Source organism: Diadema setosum, chromosome 9 (assembly GCF_964275005.1).
Source record: "Diadema setosum chromosome 9, eeDiaSeto1, whole genome shotgun sequence".
Lineage (NCBI taxonomy): Eukaryota > Metazoa > Echinodermata > Echinoidea > Diadematoida > Diadematidae > Diadema > Diadema setosum.
Window position 1 is genome coordinate 30,705,127 of NC_092693.1, and position 18,297 is coordinate 30,723,423.

Consider the following 18,297-nt stretch of genomic DNA (forward strand, 5'->3'; position numbering starts at 1 on the left):
CTTGCCCAAGTCGAATCTATTTGGACTGAAGAAATAGATTTGACTTTTGAGGGGTTAAAATCAGTCGAATACAGTATAAAGAGAAGGACTTGAAAAGACCTTTGACTTGGGCGATTGTTCGACCTTAAGCGAGGTCAACTTTAGAACAAGGTTGACTGTAATCATGTGGCATGTGATTGTGTAAAACTCATCACACGTAACAATAAATTTGGGAAGAACTTTTGGCAGCATTTTGAGAATTACCCTGGATTTTTGTCCAGGCCCCATGGACTTTTGTCCAGGCCCCATGGATAAGAAGTTTGCAGAGACAATAGAAGTATTGCAGGAAGGTTTGTGTCATTTTTATTTTCATTTTCACTGGCAAGGTTTTTCTTTGCTTCATTATTTCATTTTACATTATTGCCATAAATATTGCATTCTGCCTGTTCTGTACTGTATATGGATTTCTGTTCATTACACACTGTCATAGATTGTGGGATAAAACAAGGAAAATAAAGTATACATGTGTGACATGAATTAACCTTTGAATTTCTTTTTTTCCCCACCTAATTTGTGTTATTGATAATGACTACTATATTTGTGATATAAGTGATACAATGTATTTGCATAATGAGGAGACTACTGACTACTGATAGGGCTGCCATCCTCTGCAGGGCAACGAAAATGCTGATGAATAGTGTTTTGTTTTGTTTTTTAAATAGCTTAAAAACAGACAAATTGCTCACAAGCATGCTGGATCAAATTTCACATATATATATATATATATATATATATAATATAACTTAAAAAAAAAAATATATATATATACATATAGATATGTACATATATATGGAATTTGTTTCATTTCTTATCAGAAAAAAAAAATGACCGTTGACCACAAAACATAACACTGATTAAAGCATTTGACACATTTATTGCTGACATGATCAGTGAAACATCACAAGTTTTACATAACACGGGTAATGAGAATTATTCATATACACTGTTACACACAAGAAGCACAAACATGATGATTCATCGTCACAGACAGTGACAGAATACTTTGAACATGCAAGATACATCTAGATGTTATGATATTGTGCATATCATACAGTATTACCAAGGAGGTCTTGCCTTGGCAGAATTGATGCTGATACAAAAGGGATCTCTCCGTGGCTGTTTTAACATGTGCAGAGAAATGACACATTTTCTACAGATCTTATCGCAACCATTGGAAGACAACCCGGGTGCTAAAGAAAAGTGAAACACAGTTCTTCATCTCATATATATATGTTGGATACAAAATTGGTGGCCGCTTGACGTGTTAGACGGTGGCCGCTATAAGAATTTTGACTAAATACTGTACAATGTATTCAAAGTTGGCCGTGGTGCAGGATTTCATTTTTTCATCTGCAATTTTACTTGTGCAGGATACAATAAAATTTTATGCTGAGGAAACCCTTGATTTTTTACTATAAAAAAAAAGAAAGATATACATTGTACATTGTACCTTGCAAAGGCAAAATCAATTAAGAGATAAATCCACCTCCAAGACATGAATCTGCCATAATAATCAAGTAAACTTTAGAATATTACATTGAATACTCCTGTAGTCATAATTCATTGTACACTTATTTTTATAGTGTAGTACATAATAGTACAATCGGACGAAAAATAGAGAGTATCAGACAATTGTGGCTAGTTATTTCTTCAACTGGTTCAGAAGCTAATGTGCAGCATGTAAACAGCATTGAATTTTACAGTGATCTGAACAATTTAGAACTCAATGAAAAGCAAATATCAAACAAAATTAGTGTGTATCATTAATAAAGTGATTCACTTGTGCCCAATCATCACATAAACTGATCACACACTACATGCTCATGCATGTTTGCAATTGCAGCATGGCCAGCCTCAATAGGACTATTTAAATTCAAATGTGGCGTTCTTTCATGTTAGACTACAGTGCTCTTCCATTATAACAAACACGGTTACAACAAAGTAAAAATTCAGGCCAAAACATTCCCTGCTCTATATGTTTTTTATTGTTTATTTCTTCTGATATAACAGAATTTTGATATAACCAAATCTCTATATAATGAAAGAAAACTGCTGGTCCCAAGGACTTCGTTATAATGGGAATCCACTGTATTAGGAATGAATGCAGACATAGATACAAGCATGACAACACACTGACAGTACAATGAAAACAGACGAACATTGTTCTGTGTATCCCTTCTTGAAAATAAAAAGCTGAAAAGTCCTCCATCTCCAGTTATCAAAATTGTATCACACTCTCAACAATTGTGACCCGCCCGCTATAACAAAAGGATCCTAAAGTCGCTGATGGGTGAGCCGAGAAAATCAAGTTTAAAGTCAGATCATCAAAATTTTCAACGTTCAGATATCTGTTTTTGACATAATTTTGTAGTCTAATGTATTTTCTATCATCTGCCAAAATGACGAAGCTAAATGATCAAAGGAAAGGCAAGATAATAGCGTTTTTCTGGGCCATGATTTTCCGACTTTCAACGGAACAGAAACGTGTCCGAAGATTTGGATTTAGCGCCCCAGCTAGACCCCGCCCCTAGCAATGAGGGAGTGATCTCATTGGTCAGTGCGTGGCATCCTCGTTACTGATTGGACGTGCGTAGACCGCTGGCGCTAAGCTTGAATGAACATTGCGGAGGTTGCTAGGAGCATACCTTATTTTGTCAAACGGTGAAAACTGTCTTGCTTCCCCTTGATCATTACAGCATAGGAAGGAAAACTTTGAAGGCGGTTTTCTCGAAACGCCGATTTCATAAACCATTTCGACATGTGTTAATAAAATCATTGATATCTCCACAACCAAGTACTTTTATGAGTCATATCATATATGACATTAAAGTAGAAGAGTAAGGGAATAATGTCATGCCATTTTCAGAAAACTGTCCTCCCCCAACTTTCGGATCCTTTTGTTGCAGCAGGTCACAATTATTACATGATGTACTTCAAATCAAAGTGGCATTTCTAATTTCTAACTCTAATCCTAACGTGACAGGTACATAATCACACTGACACAAAGCACTTGTGAGTTGCGAATCCAGCAAATGTGATACAGTGCACTCCCGTTATAACGAACACGGTTATAACGAAATTCCGGTTACAACGAAATAAAATTTAGGGCCGCAACATTATCAACTCTATGTATTTTTATTGTTTATTCATTCAGTTATAACGAAATTTCGTTATAACGAAAGAAAACTGCCGGTCCCGAGGACTTCGTTATAACGGGAGTCCACTGTACCATGGGACTGTCAAAGTAAACAAAAAGAAATACACCTCTTACTGTTTCCTACTGTTTAATCATTAATACTGCCTATAATGACAAGTGCTCACTATGAAACTCATGTGATCCTCATTCTGTGCAGTCATCTCTAAAAAGACTTTGCCATAGTTATGATTTCAGATTTTACAGCTTGCATTTAATAATTATTCTTGAACTATTTGCAGTAACTCAAAAAATATCATCTTCATATTTTCAGCTGAAGTTCCAATTCAGTGGTAAGGCACACACTTTGAAGCAGTACTGCACCATGGGACATGAGGTGCATTATTATTACCCCTGCCAAGGGAGGAGGTCATGTTTTCTTCGGCGTTTGTTTGTTTGTCCGTGTGCAAAATAACTAAAAAAGTAGTGAATGGATTTGGATTAAGGAAAGGTTGAGAATGACACTAGCAACAAATCAAATTTTGGTAGTGATCTGGGAATTTTTATGGATTTTATGAAGGATTTTGGATATTTTGGCAGGTTCATGAACTTGGGAGTTCAAGCTGCGCGTATTTGAAGTTTGTATGCACGCACTAAAGTGCGTGCTTTACTGCTAGGGCTAGGGCGAGGCTCCGTGCAGCTGAAAGTTGATGACGTAACAAAAGGCATCTTTATTGGGAAAGCATGCATGACATTGTGTGAGTGGATGTCACTGATCTCTATGGTAGAACAAGATCAGTGGTGGAAAAAAAAAAACTGCTTGGTGGAGGTCTGTGCTCTCAGAGTGTTTTTCTAGTTTCACAATGGAATTATCGTGGTAGGTACCACAGTAATTTGTTGCTGGCGTTTTCATTAGTGAAATACCATGGTAATAGATACCATATTTCAGTTGGTATCATTCCCATTCACAAAATACTGTGATATTTCTGGCCCACAAGTACACCTCTCTCAGGTAAGCACTGTGCATATAAAGTGCATCTCCTATGTTGATAAGCTAGGGAAGTGTGTCAAGTAGCATGGGAAATAATAACTGAAAGTGGATATTTTTAAATTACGTGACTAATTTTTTGCACTCTGCCGGGTAAGATAAGTTTCAAACATTTTTAATTCCGCGGAATCAAGACATCAACTACTGGAACATACGGCTAGCAAAAATATTCCTGTGCTTTTATTTTTGCGCTGGTTTCTGGTTGTACAAAAAGCAAGAAAATTCTAACGTGCAAAAATTTCCACTTTACAGTATACCGCCGTCTGAAGGGTGGTATTTCAGGATGGGATTCACACTCAAATGCCATGTGAACAATTCATGCAAACTTTGAAATACCACCCTAAATACCACGGTATTTCGTGAGGTGTTTTGTACAGTATATGAAAGGTATATGTGTTCACATTGCAAAATACAGTGTGAAATGCTGCTTTATATCACTGAAAGTGTGAATGGTCCTATAGATATTTCATTTCAGTCCAAAACTATTTTCTGAGCATAATATGAACTTTCATGAATGAGTGTCAATTCATATCACGACCGCTCTTCTATAGCAGACCACAGAAACTAATCATGATTCATTATGCAAGCTACACGTGACAGGAATGGCATTGTGAGAAATGCTGTCATTGTACTGTAGCATTTGGCAATCTATTGATCTGTTTGGGCGGGTTTGTGCGTTTGAGCAGAATATGCGAACTTGGCACACTGTTGACCGAATCAGGTTTGGGAACGGTGGCACATACAGAGTTAAATATCTTGTTTCTGCACTACAAATTTTCTTAATCTTTGCAATTAACCTGCAACTCTTTCCATACATTAGAAAACTGCAGATTACTTGAATCCAGACACAGGCAAAATTCACTGATGTATTGCTTATTGAAAACATTTCTCCATGATTTGTTCATAGATTTACATCAGCAAGTTTGGTCACAATTTCACCTGATTGAGAAATCTCCTTGCACAGCCTGTGTAATTCACAGCTAATCATAACTTTGATCAAGAGATTACCAAATATCACTTCATCTTGACACTGTGTACATCTTCCCACAATGATGGTGCAGGACATGGAGTCGCGTCGCAAACCAAGAGATGCCCGCATTCCTCAGAGTCGCGAGGGCATACCTCCTGCCACCAGTATCGTCTCTCCCGTGATGTAGCTGGCATCGTCCGACGACAGAAAAGAGACGATTCCCCCAATCTCATCTGGAACCCCAGCTCTATCAAGAGAAATTGAAAATGAAGGATATAATTCAAACCAACTCAAATTTGATTAGCAATTTCAACTGATGAATAAAATTTCAAATGGTAATTTGTACATCTTTGTGGATGAATATTGCAACTCAAAAGATAGCTTGTGTAGCAGTGGTATGACAAATGCATGGAAAATTGCGATACAATGCACAAGCCTATCCCATTTGCTCATAGAATACAAGCGTGACACATATTAGTTCTACAAATACCCTGGCATTGGAAAGTTTTACATCACTGTGTTACCGATCAATTCTCTACCATTGTGTGGCTTTATGAACAGTGTAAATGGAAACAAACAGAATGGTACCAGTACTACTTTCATTAAATTGAACATGAAATAACACCATTATAGAAGTTGCTATGTTTTTGCAGCCTCAACATTTTCCGTTGATCTGCACAGATATCAATCAGTGAGTCCCCCCCCCCCCTTTCTTTTTACAAATATCAGAAGGAAAGCCATGAAGAAATTACAGAAGTTCATATGTTTACATGGCTACACTATTCTTCCTTCACCTGAATAAAAATATTCAATGAATATTCTTTTCCCTTTTCTAACATCAAAAGGGAAAACATGATTCCTCCCATTGAATAGCTACACTGTAATAACCTAACAATGACTTTCAGAGGAAAGAGATTGTACAATCGTAGTTGTTAAATTATTGACCAAAAATAAAACTTATATTTTAGCTTGTTTGTGTTTGTCGAGTTGATGACCTAACCACAATTACTTTGCATATATCAGTGTGACTACTACCACTAAAATAGTGATAAATAGTGATAAACATGTAAAACTGAAAATTCCAAACTATTCTTTCTTAGGTCCGATTTTTAATAAACTTTAAAGGACAAGTTCACCTTCATAAACATAAGGATTGAGAAAATGTAGCAATATTAGTAGAACACATCATTGAAAGTTTGAGGAAAATCGGACAATCCGTTCAAAAGTTATGAATTTTTGAAGTTTTTGTGCAGTAACCGCTGGATGAGAAGACTACTGCAGTGTACGATGTCACATGCGTACAACAATATAAGGAAAATATAAAGAGAATTTCACAAAATTTCATCTTTTGAAAAAAGTACACATTCCCTTGACTCGTTACCAACATATGTCATGGGTAATATTATTCCCCCTACCTTTAGAAAGAGGCAAGTCAAAGGCTCTTTTATTATGCGAAAAAAATGAAAATATGTTGAATTTTCTTTACATTTTCTTTATACTGTTGTACTCATATGACATCACAAGCTGTAGTAGTCTCCTCGTCCAGCAGTTCCAACACAAAAATTTAAAAAATTCATAACTTTTGCATCGATTGTCCAATTTTCCTCAAGCTTTCACTGATGTGTTCTACTAATATTGCTGCATTTTCTCAATCCTTATGTTTATGAAGGTGAACTTGTCCTTTAACCACTGTTAGTTTGATATGATTTCAGTGATTTGATTTGATTTGATCTTGTACCATCCACTTAAACATGGCATGGAACTGAATTTTGAATGAACACCTCATCAGTGATATACAACATTTGTATTTGTTTTGAAGGGATCTCTTGAGTTTGTTTGATCTCCATAATTATCAACTTGACGATGACTGCCCTCTACATCTCAAATAGATAAAATCCAAAAATGATAACGCACAAATATGTGAGATTACATATGCAGCATATTTAACAGTCACACTGATTCCAAACAAGTAGAGAAGAGAAGGCTTGGCAATTACACCACTCACAAAATTTATGCTTGTACTTAGTCCCTTGTGCATGTAGGTCTTTATATGACAACCCCGTGAACTTTAGGCATTACGTCCACTTGCTATTGTTATGCCATATGAAAGCTTCCAAATCAAATATTAGTTTAAGGTTTACGGAGTCCATTCTTGACCTTGGTCATATCTATTTGGAAGCAGATTTTAGCAGTGAATATTTCCACAAATCATGCGGCATGTATTATGTTTGTGCTGTGATTTGATTACAGAGACACAAAATGCATTTCTAGTCCTTTATGCCAATCAACTGACATGTGAAAACAATATTGATCATCTGATGATTAGAGAACATAAACCTAAGCATACAAACACAATATTACATTATAAATTCAGCAAGTCCTAAAAAAGTCTTTACAACAGACTAACGACAAACTGAAGCAATCAATCAAATGACCTTTGGACTCTTGTGGAGAGCAAAACAAATTGGTAGCTTCAGGAGTCCAGAAGCTTTGGAATGAAAACACTGAGGAATAGCACCATACATATGAAGGGCATACAGTTGCTGTGTCTGCCAGTGACAATTGATAGAAATGAAGGTATTTCCATCGATAAAATGTTGTCCTTGAAATACATCAGGAACCAAGAGCTCCTAGGATTATTGTCATTTTTAAGAGTTCCAAAGATCTAGACTACTACAATTCTTAAATACCAGAGACTATCTGAAGAAAACATTTGGCAATTAAAGATGAATACTGCAGGACACAATAATCTTACAGAAGAGTATCAAATCATACCCTAAATGAATTTGATATTGACAAAAGTGTTACTGAAATTAGACGAGCAATTATAGCGATGAATCCTCTGAAAAATAAATGAATAAGTAAATAAATAAAACAAAAAAGATTCACTCTATGTCCATGTGATCAGGCCTCACTGTGCAATTCATTTTAAAAGCCCCAGTATGGTTTGTGGACAAAAACACACAGTGCTGGAAGAAAACAAGATTGGTGATCAGAACACCAACAAAATATCTACAAATATGATCCTTTGGTCTATCCGGTTTAAAAGCAAAAAGCCTTTTGTTAAGATGTTCTATATTTGTTTGAAGCTAATCAACAAATCTAGTCCCACGGAAGATTCCAATTTTTGCATATCAAGAGTATTCCTGACTATTAAAAATTGTGGCAGTTTCTCCCTCAAAGACACACACGAGTTACTCTATGCAACATTTGTATTTCATGGTTTGTTAGGTATTTCCTGAGGCAAGACAAATCCGAAAAGATGTGAACAATACCTCAAAAGGACACCACAAAGAAGGGTCAGACACTTGATATGGTGACCTCACATATTCTGCAACCGGAAGATGGTGCCATAGATATAGTAAATATCAAGGGGAGAAATCCAGAAATAGGAACTGACTTTTCTCAATGAATACACTACTTCACATGTACTCAACATAGTTTGTCTTCTGCTAGTAAAACACCAATGTCACTAAACATGAATTATCAGTTGGGATGAAAAACAAAGAAAAAAACCAAGAATCCAAACATTCTGCATCCTATCTCCCCCCCCCCCCCCAAAAAAAAAAAAAGAAAAGAAAAAAAAGATACACATTATTCATGACTAATCAAGTTTATACATACACATGTCTGAGGGAAAGAAAACACATCTCACAATTTTCAGTGGTATACTGTACAGTGTATAAGAGAGTCAGTCATTCATGATCCTACCTTTTCATAGGTATGTTGCTAAGTGCCAACTTGGTGTTTTCCTCTGTTGAAAATAACTGATGGAGTACAGATAGAAATGCAGAAATGCAGTTTAACTCTTTACCATTGTGTTCTCCACACAGGCAAATGATAGTCCATAATCAAACAGACAAACGGAAAGTTTACTCTATGTTCTACAGATGACCGTAATGAAAAGCAGAAAGTCAAACAAGCAGAACTTCGAAATTGGCAGAAGAAACAGAAAAGTCAGGGAATTTTAAAGGGCTATTAACATAATTTCATCTGTTATTTTAGTCACGATAACATATATGCAAATCATGTGATGTGATGTTGTCATACATAACTCCCATAATGGACTTTAGACTATAAAAACATGATTTGCTTTCCTTTTGGTAATGATATATCTATAATACACAGCTACCCCTTTGAGAGGTCATCATAGTAAATTCTTAAAAAATCAACAATACAAAGCCAAGAACACAATTTCTTCTCTGTCTAAAGTAAATTATTTGTGACAACTTGTAAAGAGGCTAATGCAAGAGCTATTAGGTACAATGTAGTAACACTATCTACCTAGATACATGTGTTCATGAATATCTCTAAAATGTGAAACCAAAGAATCCTTGCATCACTTTCTTTAGATAAAACCTCGACTAGTCTGTTTTGATATGACTCTATTTCCCAAAGTCAACTAAAACCTAGTCAAAAAATTTGAATTTCCTTCCATGAGCCACAAGCCCACTGTACTGTACTAGCACAGCTCCTCATTTTTCACAGTTCAGTCAAACCCACACACCAGAAATAGTATGTATGACATACAGATAGATATGCCTTGGGATTTTCACTTGGATAAGCTTTCATTCACAAATAGTAACAGTAAAACTCCACTTGTTTCCATATGAAAGTTCTAGGATTTGAGTAACTTCTTAAATTCTAGAAGTAAGCACATGATGATAACTTTGATGCTAGCATGTAGCTTCTCAAGTGGAGAATCCACATGTGTATCACACTCTTGACCAGACTGACATAACATGAACAAATTTATATTCCATGAAATTATTGGCAGGCTGCCATAAAATGAGACTCACTGCTGAACTGAACTTTGTCTTGACCAGACCAGGTGCCACACAGTTTACCCTGATGTTCATGTCCGAAAGCTGCGGCGTGAGGGCCTTGGTCAGGCCCAGTAAGGCAGTTTTGCTGACCGAGTACGGTCCTAATAACTGCAATAAAACAAACGAACAAACAAAGTGACAGATGAAATAGATCAACATGTCTTGGATGACAAGAAAAAATGTTATCCTTTAGTTCTTGTTTCAGGATTGTTTTGTTTTGTTTTGTTTCGTTTCGTTTCGTTTCGTTTTGTTTTGTAATTGTTTGTTTGCTGTTTGGGGGCAAAGGGATTGAGCTGATGATTAAATTGAGAAGAGCTCCACTTCCCGTACATTATAATGCTATGCAGCCAGTAATTATGAGTTGATCCAATTCTCAAAATCCTAAGAAAAGAAAAGGGAAATTTACTCCACATCTAGCTTTTCTTTTAATCAGACTGGCCAACAGAAAATATGTATTACAAGCACACTGTACACACAGCAACTGATTTACCCAGTGTTTTAGTCGTTAGTATTTTTTATCTATATTTTAGTTTATTTATATAATTTTGTTGTATATTCTGTTCATTAATTTACTTGCTTGCACACAGTATTTTCTAGCACACCTATATATGTTAGGAGGCCAGTACAAGAATTGTTCTCCAAGTAGGTACTGTATCCTTAACTCATCATCAATACTACTAATATCTCTACACTCTATACATAGTACAATGAAACATCAAATGACATAGAGTAAAGAGTTACATCATATTCATCTAGTTTTTATCTATATTTTCGTTTATTTGTTTATTTACAACTAGTTTTAAATGAATCAGTTTGCAGTTAAAATGATGTGAAGGTATACAAATTGAATAACTAAGAGAAGAAATGAATGGAAAAAATTATTGAAAACATGTGACACATCATTCTCATTTACTTTCTACCCAAACACCAGCATCTGATAGCTTTAGTTAAGTATGCAATCTGGTGAATAATGTTGGCAGGAATGTCAATAAATTTTAGCACACAACTACAGTCAATAAAATGTTGAAATAAAACAAAAATATGCATCACAGATTCTGTTTCTCAGCTCACTACCTGGTGTCTCCAAGGACAAAATCTGGCACTTCAGATTGAACTTACCTCAAAGGGCATGAACCCAGCTATGGATGAAACCATGACAATGGATCCACCTCTGCCAACAATAGGGAGAAATACCGGGTAAATAACAAATAATAATAATTCACACAAAAAAAAGTGATATCTTACTTATTCCATGGAGCTACCAAACTCGTTGGTAGCTCCATGCTTATTCTATGACTGTCAAAAAATTTCAAATACATTTTTTTTCTTTTTATACTGGCCTTCACATTGACTAAAGGCTCCTCACTTGAATGAAAGCATTGGCCAGCAGACCATGTTTAAAACATGATAGTACGACTCTTGATAAATGTGTTTACAATATGTGTGTATACACAAAAAGAACGTGCCTAATCCACACTGTTTTTGCTGTTCTAACTAATGAGTGGAGGATCCAGGGGGGGGGGGGGGCACTGGGTGCATGGCCCCTCTCTATTTTTTTGTTAAAACATAAGAAACAAAAAGAAAAAATGGGAGGCAAGTGCGCCCCCTTTAGTTTCGTAAAGGCACCTCCCCTTTACAGAATTCCTGGATCCGCCTCTCCTAATGTTATTGTATGAAATGAAATATCAGATGACATGTATGTATAATCCTCAGACATACCAACAAGGCCAATTTTTCAAATGAGGATCCATTTTCCGAGAATTATTTTGAGGATAAACTGGTCCTTGTCAACAAGGCAGCTGAAAAAGAAACTAAACAAAAATAAAAACGAACTCAAGGACTGTTTACATGTGGTCACCTGTGATACCTATGCCCTAAAATGATACCTGCCAATTTGATTTAAAATTTGACCTAGAGCTTTCAAGAAGAATTAAAAAAAAAAACATTAAAAGTTTCTGGATGATGAAACCCTACAGATGAGCAATTGCAACAGCATACTTGTGAATTAAATAACTTTTCTGACATTAGGTTCTATGCAAAGACATACAACCTTGGTAGTCTTTTCAGACAAATACACACACACACACACACATACAGTTCTACCTGGAATCTTCAATTCTAAATGCTGAACTTACCCTCGTTTTACCATATGTGGGACAGCTTCCTTTATCAGAAGAAATGTTGCTTTGACGTTGATATCAAATATCTGTGAGTGAAACACAATTACACTATCATTTAAAAAAAAATGAAATACTGTTGATAAGTAAGTTTCAACATTCATGCCCACTCAATGTACTAAGAAATAAGAATTACTAGAACATTTGCAAATTTTCATATTGGTTTTATCACTTTCCTCCCAGTAGTCCAGTTCTCCCCCAGTAGTCCAGTTCTCCCCCAGTATGTACTACTACAATGAAATACTGCACATGTTGACATCAAACACATTGGCATTATGAAAACTCTTTACAAAAACACAATACACACACAAATTAACACAATTTAGAAATCAGCTCAGATTCATTCTAAACTGTATTCATTTTGATGAAAGCATCACTATGAGAAGTTAGTGAATATTGAATGTAAAATACTGTAGATGTCTTCATGTGTACAATGTTGCATGTCATTAACAACTGGGACTTATTACTCAACATGTCACAAAACTGAAAACACAGCAAGTGTTTCGTCTAAGTGGTTGCTCTAAATGGTAAAATCATTCTGTCATCACCGCTAAATGAAGTTTTCTTGTTTATATGATTAACATCTTACACCTTCAAAACTTTCATTTAACTCAGATAAACTTCAACCCTTACCTTGTCCCAGGCATCCTCGCTACACTGCATTGAAGACAAAGAGAAATTGAATACAATTACACCTATATACAACATTCTAGAAATGCCTGTTTGCCTACAGCTGCTGAAGAGTTACACACACATTGATATATATATATCTTAAGAAGAACAAGTTCATAGTAATAATTTGTAAAAACAGAAATTAGTTGCATGTGAGGCCATTGGATATTGCTTCAAATATGATGATTAGTGTCAAATAAGTTTGAAAGAGCTGACAGAAAAATATAGTTTGTTAAAAGGTATAATGGCACAAAGAACTACCTTGTAAATAAAATGCTGAATCAAAGAATCCTAGTTCAAGTTTCTCCTACTTGCCTTCATGACTAATGCAAGTTCTAGAAATGAATGACTTTATGTTGCTGTCATTAGGAAGAAATAACTTTTTCTAGAAGAGGAACAAATTTTTTTTTAATGATTCTATCATTATTTTCTTTTATTGCAAACTTGACCACACACAGATTGTCAGGCTAATCCTATTATTAAAGTACTGAAATACTACTCTAACAAAATACTGTCTATGCTGAATATTTTGCGAGGTTTTCATTTTTGCGAATTTCGCCAGTCAGCTGCTTTTTGTGAAATTAAAAACATGAGAAAATATTGACTCTAATCCTGATATGAATGTGACGTACACGTACACATTTCTCCATTCAGAACAGGACTCCATGAGTGCGAATTTAACTACTCGCGAAATCGTTGGGAAGTCTCGATTTACGAAAATTGAGACTCGCGAAATATATGGCGTATACAGTATGAGGCATAAAGACTAATTGTAAAACAATAAAAGAAACGGAATATTGCTTCAAAAGATGGATAGCTGTCATTACAGTAACAAGATGCAAACATGACTGACAGAAAAACATGCTCATTGCATATTAAACTGTTAAATACAAAGCTCAAAACATTGTACTCACATCTAGTATATGGCCAAAGAAAGGGTTCACTGCAGCATTCGAGACGAGAATATCTATTCCTCCTGTTTCCTGTGCTGCCTACATATTGGGTGTTTTTTTGTTTTGTTTTGTTTTGTGGGGGGTGGGGAAGAGAACATAGACCTTGTTTCAAAAATGGAATATCTGCATTCACATGACATTGTACATTTATCCTTCTTTTTATCCCAACGAAAGCATCTGAATTCATCTATGAACCATGGAGAAGTAATCTATGGTTATTCTATGCATAGGATTTTTTAATCATCTGATGTAAGCCATCAGAATTCCTTTTTTCATTGTATCTAATCCATATCGGAAATACTTGCCCTACAACATGTGAAAATGACTCTTGAGGCAAAATATGATGATGATGAGGAGGAGAGGGAGGAAGATAAAGAAGAAGAAGAAAAAGAAGAGAAAAAAGCTCAGGATGAAAAGATCTTTGAGGACAGACTGAATAAATGACCTACCGGTACCAATACAATACTTGCAAAAGCATATCCTAGGCTAAACTGCAGCATTCAGGAGTTCCAACATGAACCTCACCATTTCTAGGAGTTTGGCCCTGTCTTCCCCCTTCCCAACGTGACACACCAGACCTTTAACATTGAGGTTAGCATTCTTCAGCTCCTGTAGTGCTCTGTCTACATTGGCCTGCTTGCGACTGCTGATTACCACATGTGCACCTTCTTCCCCGAGTCTCTTAGCAATGGCATATCCAATACTGTGTAGAAAAGAGAATAATCAATCTTTTTTTTTTTTTTTTTTTTTTTTTTAAGGGGGTGGGTTTCTTTGTTTTTTATTTATTTATTTATTTATTTATTTATTTATTTATTTATTTATTTATTTTTGTATTTATCTATTTATTTATTTATTTATTTATTTATTTATTTATTTATTTATTTATTTATTTATTTATTTTGTTAGAGACATATAATATGGCACACTGGAAGCACCACTTTGTGGTGTCTTATTTTTGCAAATTCCATGAGCACACTGCAGCTTGCAGAATCAAAAGAACATAAAGATATTGTTTCCTGTAACAGAAATGCATTGTTTTGTCTCAATGATAAGTCTCAAACTTTTCTACTGAAAACATTAAACACTTCTTTTCTGTCCTTTTGTTATTCTATTGCCTACCTTTACTCACAAAACTACTGTAAAACTGCACATTTTCACATGCATTAAACTTTTGCAAATTTTGCGAGCACCAAAGATTTGCAAAAAAAAAAAAAATAATTATAATTATAATAGCATGCACATTAAAGTTTTTTTTCCTGTACACAATACATTGAATGTCAGTGGCAATTTGTATAAGTTTCATGTTGCGAAAAAGTGTTATACACTAAATTGGAACCAACTCCCTATCAGTGTGACAGCCCCTTCTTCCTTAGAATGGTTTTAGGATGCAGCTGGTTGGGATGATACTGCGTCAAACCTGGTTGGAAGAGGAGCTTTTTTTACTTGCACAGGAAGCACTTTTAACTTACATATGTGTGCTTGTAACCTCATGCATTTTTACTGAATATTAAACAATGCAGCATGGCACACTAGTTTTCAGCGCTGGACAAAGTACAAAAAGTTAGTACTTCATCTGGAAGAAGAAGAAGAAGACGGCTGTCGACTACAATTCTCAAACATTTCATGCCATGAATATTTCTTGTTTTACAGTATAAGGGGTTGGGAGTTTCTTTTCTCCCTCTCCCTCCTTCTATCTCTCTCTATTGCCTGAATAATGTGGTACTCGCTCCCCTCATCATTCTCATGTTTTTCAGTGTTTCCTTTTTGTTACACATTACTGTAATGCAGAATAGCAAATATCAGGATCAAATGATTTTTTGTTTTGTTTTGTTCATACAATAATGAGATTGATTATTTGTTTTCTGCTGTTGTTGTGCATCAAGAGGATGTTAGGAACCAGATTCACGCTCCAGTGTTATAAATATCTTAATATTTTTTACTTAGTACTAATTACATTTTTAGCTTGTACATACGGCTATGTTTATTAATATTTTAAAAAAAATTATATTGATTATATTATATCTATATCTCAGAGTATTCAGCTGGTGTGTAATTTGAACTCATTGTGAAACAGTATAAACAGCAATTCAGCCTGTTGGCTGGTATGTTTAACTGTATTCTTTTTTTTTTTTCAATTAATACACCACTTCAATTCAATTCAAATCAATTTTGACAATACAGTTATTTTCAATCTTAACGCATTGTAGGATTAATAAAAACTTTGATATACAAATACAACGTACAAATAATCTATATGATAAGCTTATCATACAGTTTCATCCCGTCATATCATCCATAAAAGCAAAATGTCACTGGGTTGTTGCTATATGGTGATGATTTGTGCTTTTGAAAGAAAGTCTATTATATATCAATATACCAGGAGATATTCATACAGCTGCCCTTTCACACAATTTCTTCTATTCACATTTGGGGCAGTTGAAAATTGTAGCGGGTCAAATAGCTACAATTACATAGCCTATAGGCCTACTAATTTTTCTGGTTACATTGATGCTCCTGGCAGAGCAGATTGTATTTTGCAGATTATAATTTATATTCCTTTTTCATCATAATCATACAGATTGCATCCCTTTGAATCTACAGTACAAACCTACCTTGTAAGTACCTGATCTGAGTGATGATCAAAAGATCATGACACAAGAAAACCGTGGTAGTGTGTTTTTGCATCATGAAAATACACATAAAATGTTATTTCTGTTACTTAACAATTCTATAGTATGTTTAAGCAAAAAGCACTGCAAAGAATTCTGGTGTTTTATCTTAATTTCAGAGAGTAGGCCTAGCTACAGCTTACTGCGACCAGCCCCATACGCATAGCGTAATGCTATGTGTATGGAGCTGGTCGCAGTTAGCCTACAGCTAATGCAAGTCTGCCTCAGTGACAGTAGTCTGGTGTCAGTATTGACCAATTCTGTGACGCGCTATGTGTATTTTTGGCATGGCGCAGCCATAGTGGGTGTATCAGCCGACCCCCCCCCCCCCCCACCCTTCCCACTCCCCACCCCTCTCCCTACATAAGCACGCGCGCAGAATGAAAAACTGCTTTAGCCAATGGGCGTCTCGTACCGAGTGCGCAAATGCTTGCTTAGTGCGCGAACCTGGCTTTGTTACAAGTGCGTGATAAACATGTTGCCCGGGGTGGGGGAGAGCAGGGGGGGTCGGCTGATACACCCACTATGGCTGCGCCCTGTGCCGTAAAATGTCTGCTGCCCTCAATGAACCCGAATCAGTCAATAGAGCAATTTCAGAATTTACAAGCAGTACGTGTATTTAGATTATAATCCATGAATGATCTAGCTAGTAATAAATATGAAAGTTCCTCGATCATGACGACGTTTACTAGTATAGTAATGACAATGGTCAACAATCGTCAAAGCAAGATAGAGCAGACTGATTTTTGGTTACAGCAGGCTCCGTGGTTGAGGGTCGTGCGTGTACACCGCCCCTCCTAATGCGTACTCAAACAGCGTCGGTACTTGTATGAAATATCATGCAATGTAAACAAAACATTGTGAACGTTATCATAGTGCATACACTAGGAAATTATCAAGATAACAAGGAAAGATTACCCCTCTGTAGACGCCGTAACAACAGCAACTTTTCCTTCGAGTCGCCTTGAGCTTGTCGCTGCAGCACTTGCCATTCTGAAATTGCTCGTTGACAGCGAACCCGCAGAAAGAAACCTTGTTAAACGCAACATTCTGCTCGCTTTATAGATCAGGTGCCGAAGTTCAGTCGATGTGCTCGTTGATCGCTGATAATGAATGAATAAATTGCAAGTAGGCCCCTGCGTACGTGATCGTTCGTACAGGTTACAGGTACGTGAAGGCGTTGTGCCAACCCCCTCCCAGGTCCCAACTTTTGCAACCACTCGCATGTGGGGGGAGGGGGGGGGGAGGGGGGGAGGGGGGATAGGCACGGCAGGCGTTCAGTATAATATACTTTATAATGTATTAAATATATTATAAACATTGTACTCAAGTGACGAATTTCAAGACGATGAAACAGTAATTTACACGTACACTGTATCTCGAATGCTGATTTGAATTGTCTTATACTGCTGGAATATTGTCCTGCATCGCAGAAAGGTTTTATAACATAGATTATTGGTATATACCATTTGTACCGTACTGGTTCGATCGTGGATGTCTTCAAACTTGGCATGTTGATTCGTATTTTTGCGATAAAGCTTGCCGATATAATAAAGACATATATTGCAGCGACATTGCAAAAGAAATCAAAATTACGATTGTAAAAGAAATCCTTTAGACTATGTGATAGAACGCAATAGAACAGAAGGAAAGTGCCGGCATAGGGCCTAGGTGGTTAATGTATTTAGATAATTGGATATAAAGAAGTGAATATAATATAAGTATAGTGGAAGAATAAAGATGAGGATATTTCAAGCTGTTTAAGCAAATTGAATTCATGTGTAAGTGAAATAAGTTTATTAAATAAGTT

General features: G+C 35.9%; 1 protein-coding gene across 1 annotated transcript; it reads right to left on the reverse strand.

Moving 5' to 3' along the window:
* Positions 1–5,226: 5,226 nt before the first annotated feature.
* Positions 5,227–17,571, reverse strand: LOC140232739 (dehydrogenase/reductase SDR family member 4-like). The gene is made up of 9 exons (XM_072312856.1): positions 17,406–17,571; positions 14,344–14,521; positions 13,780–13,857; positions 12,827–12,850; positions 12,152–12,222; positions 11,136–11,187; positions 9,990–10,124; positions 8,902–8,957; positions 5,227–5,437 (listed from the first exon to the last, which is right to left on the reverse strand). The coding sequence occupies exons 1-9, from the start codon at positions 17,534–17,536 to the stop codon at positions 5,323–5,325; spliced, it is 840 nt and encodes a 279-aa protein (XP_072168957.1). The 5' UTR covers positions 17,537–17,571; the 3' UTR covers positions 5,227–5,322.
* Between the last annotated feature and the right edge of the window lie 726 nt (positions 17,572–18,297).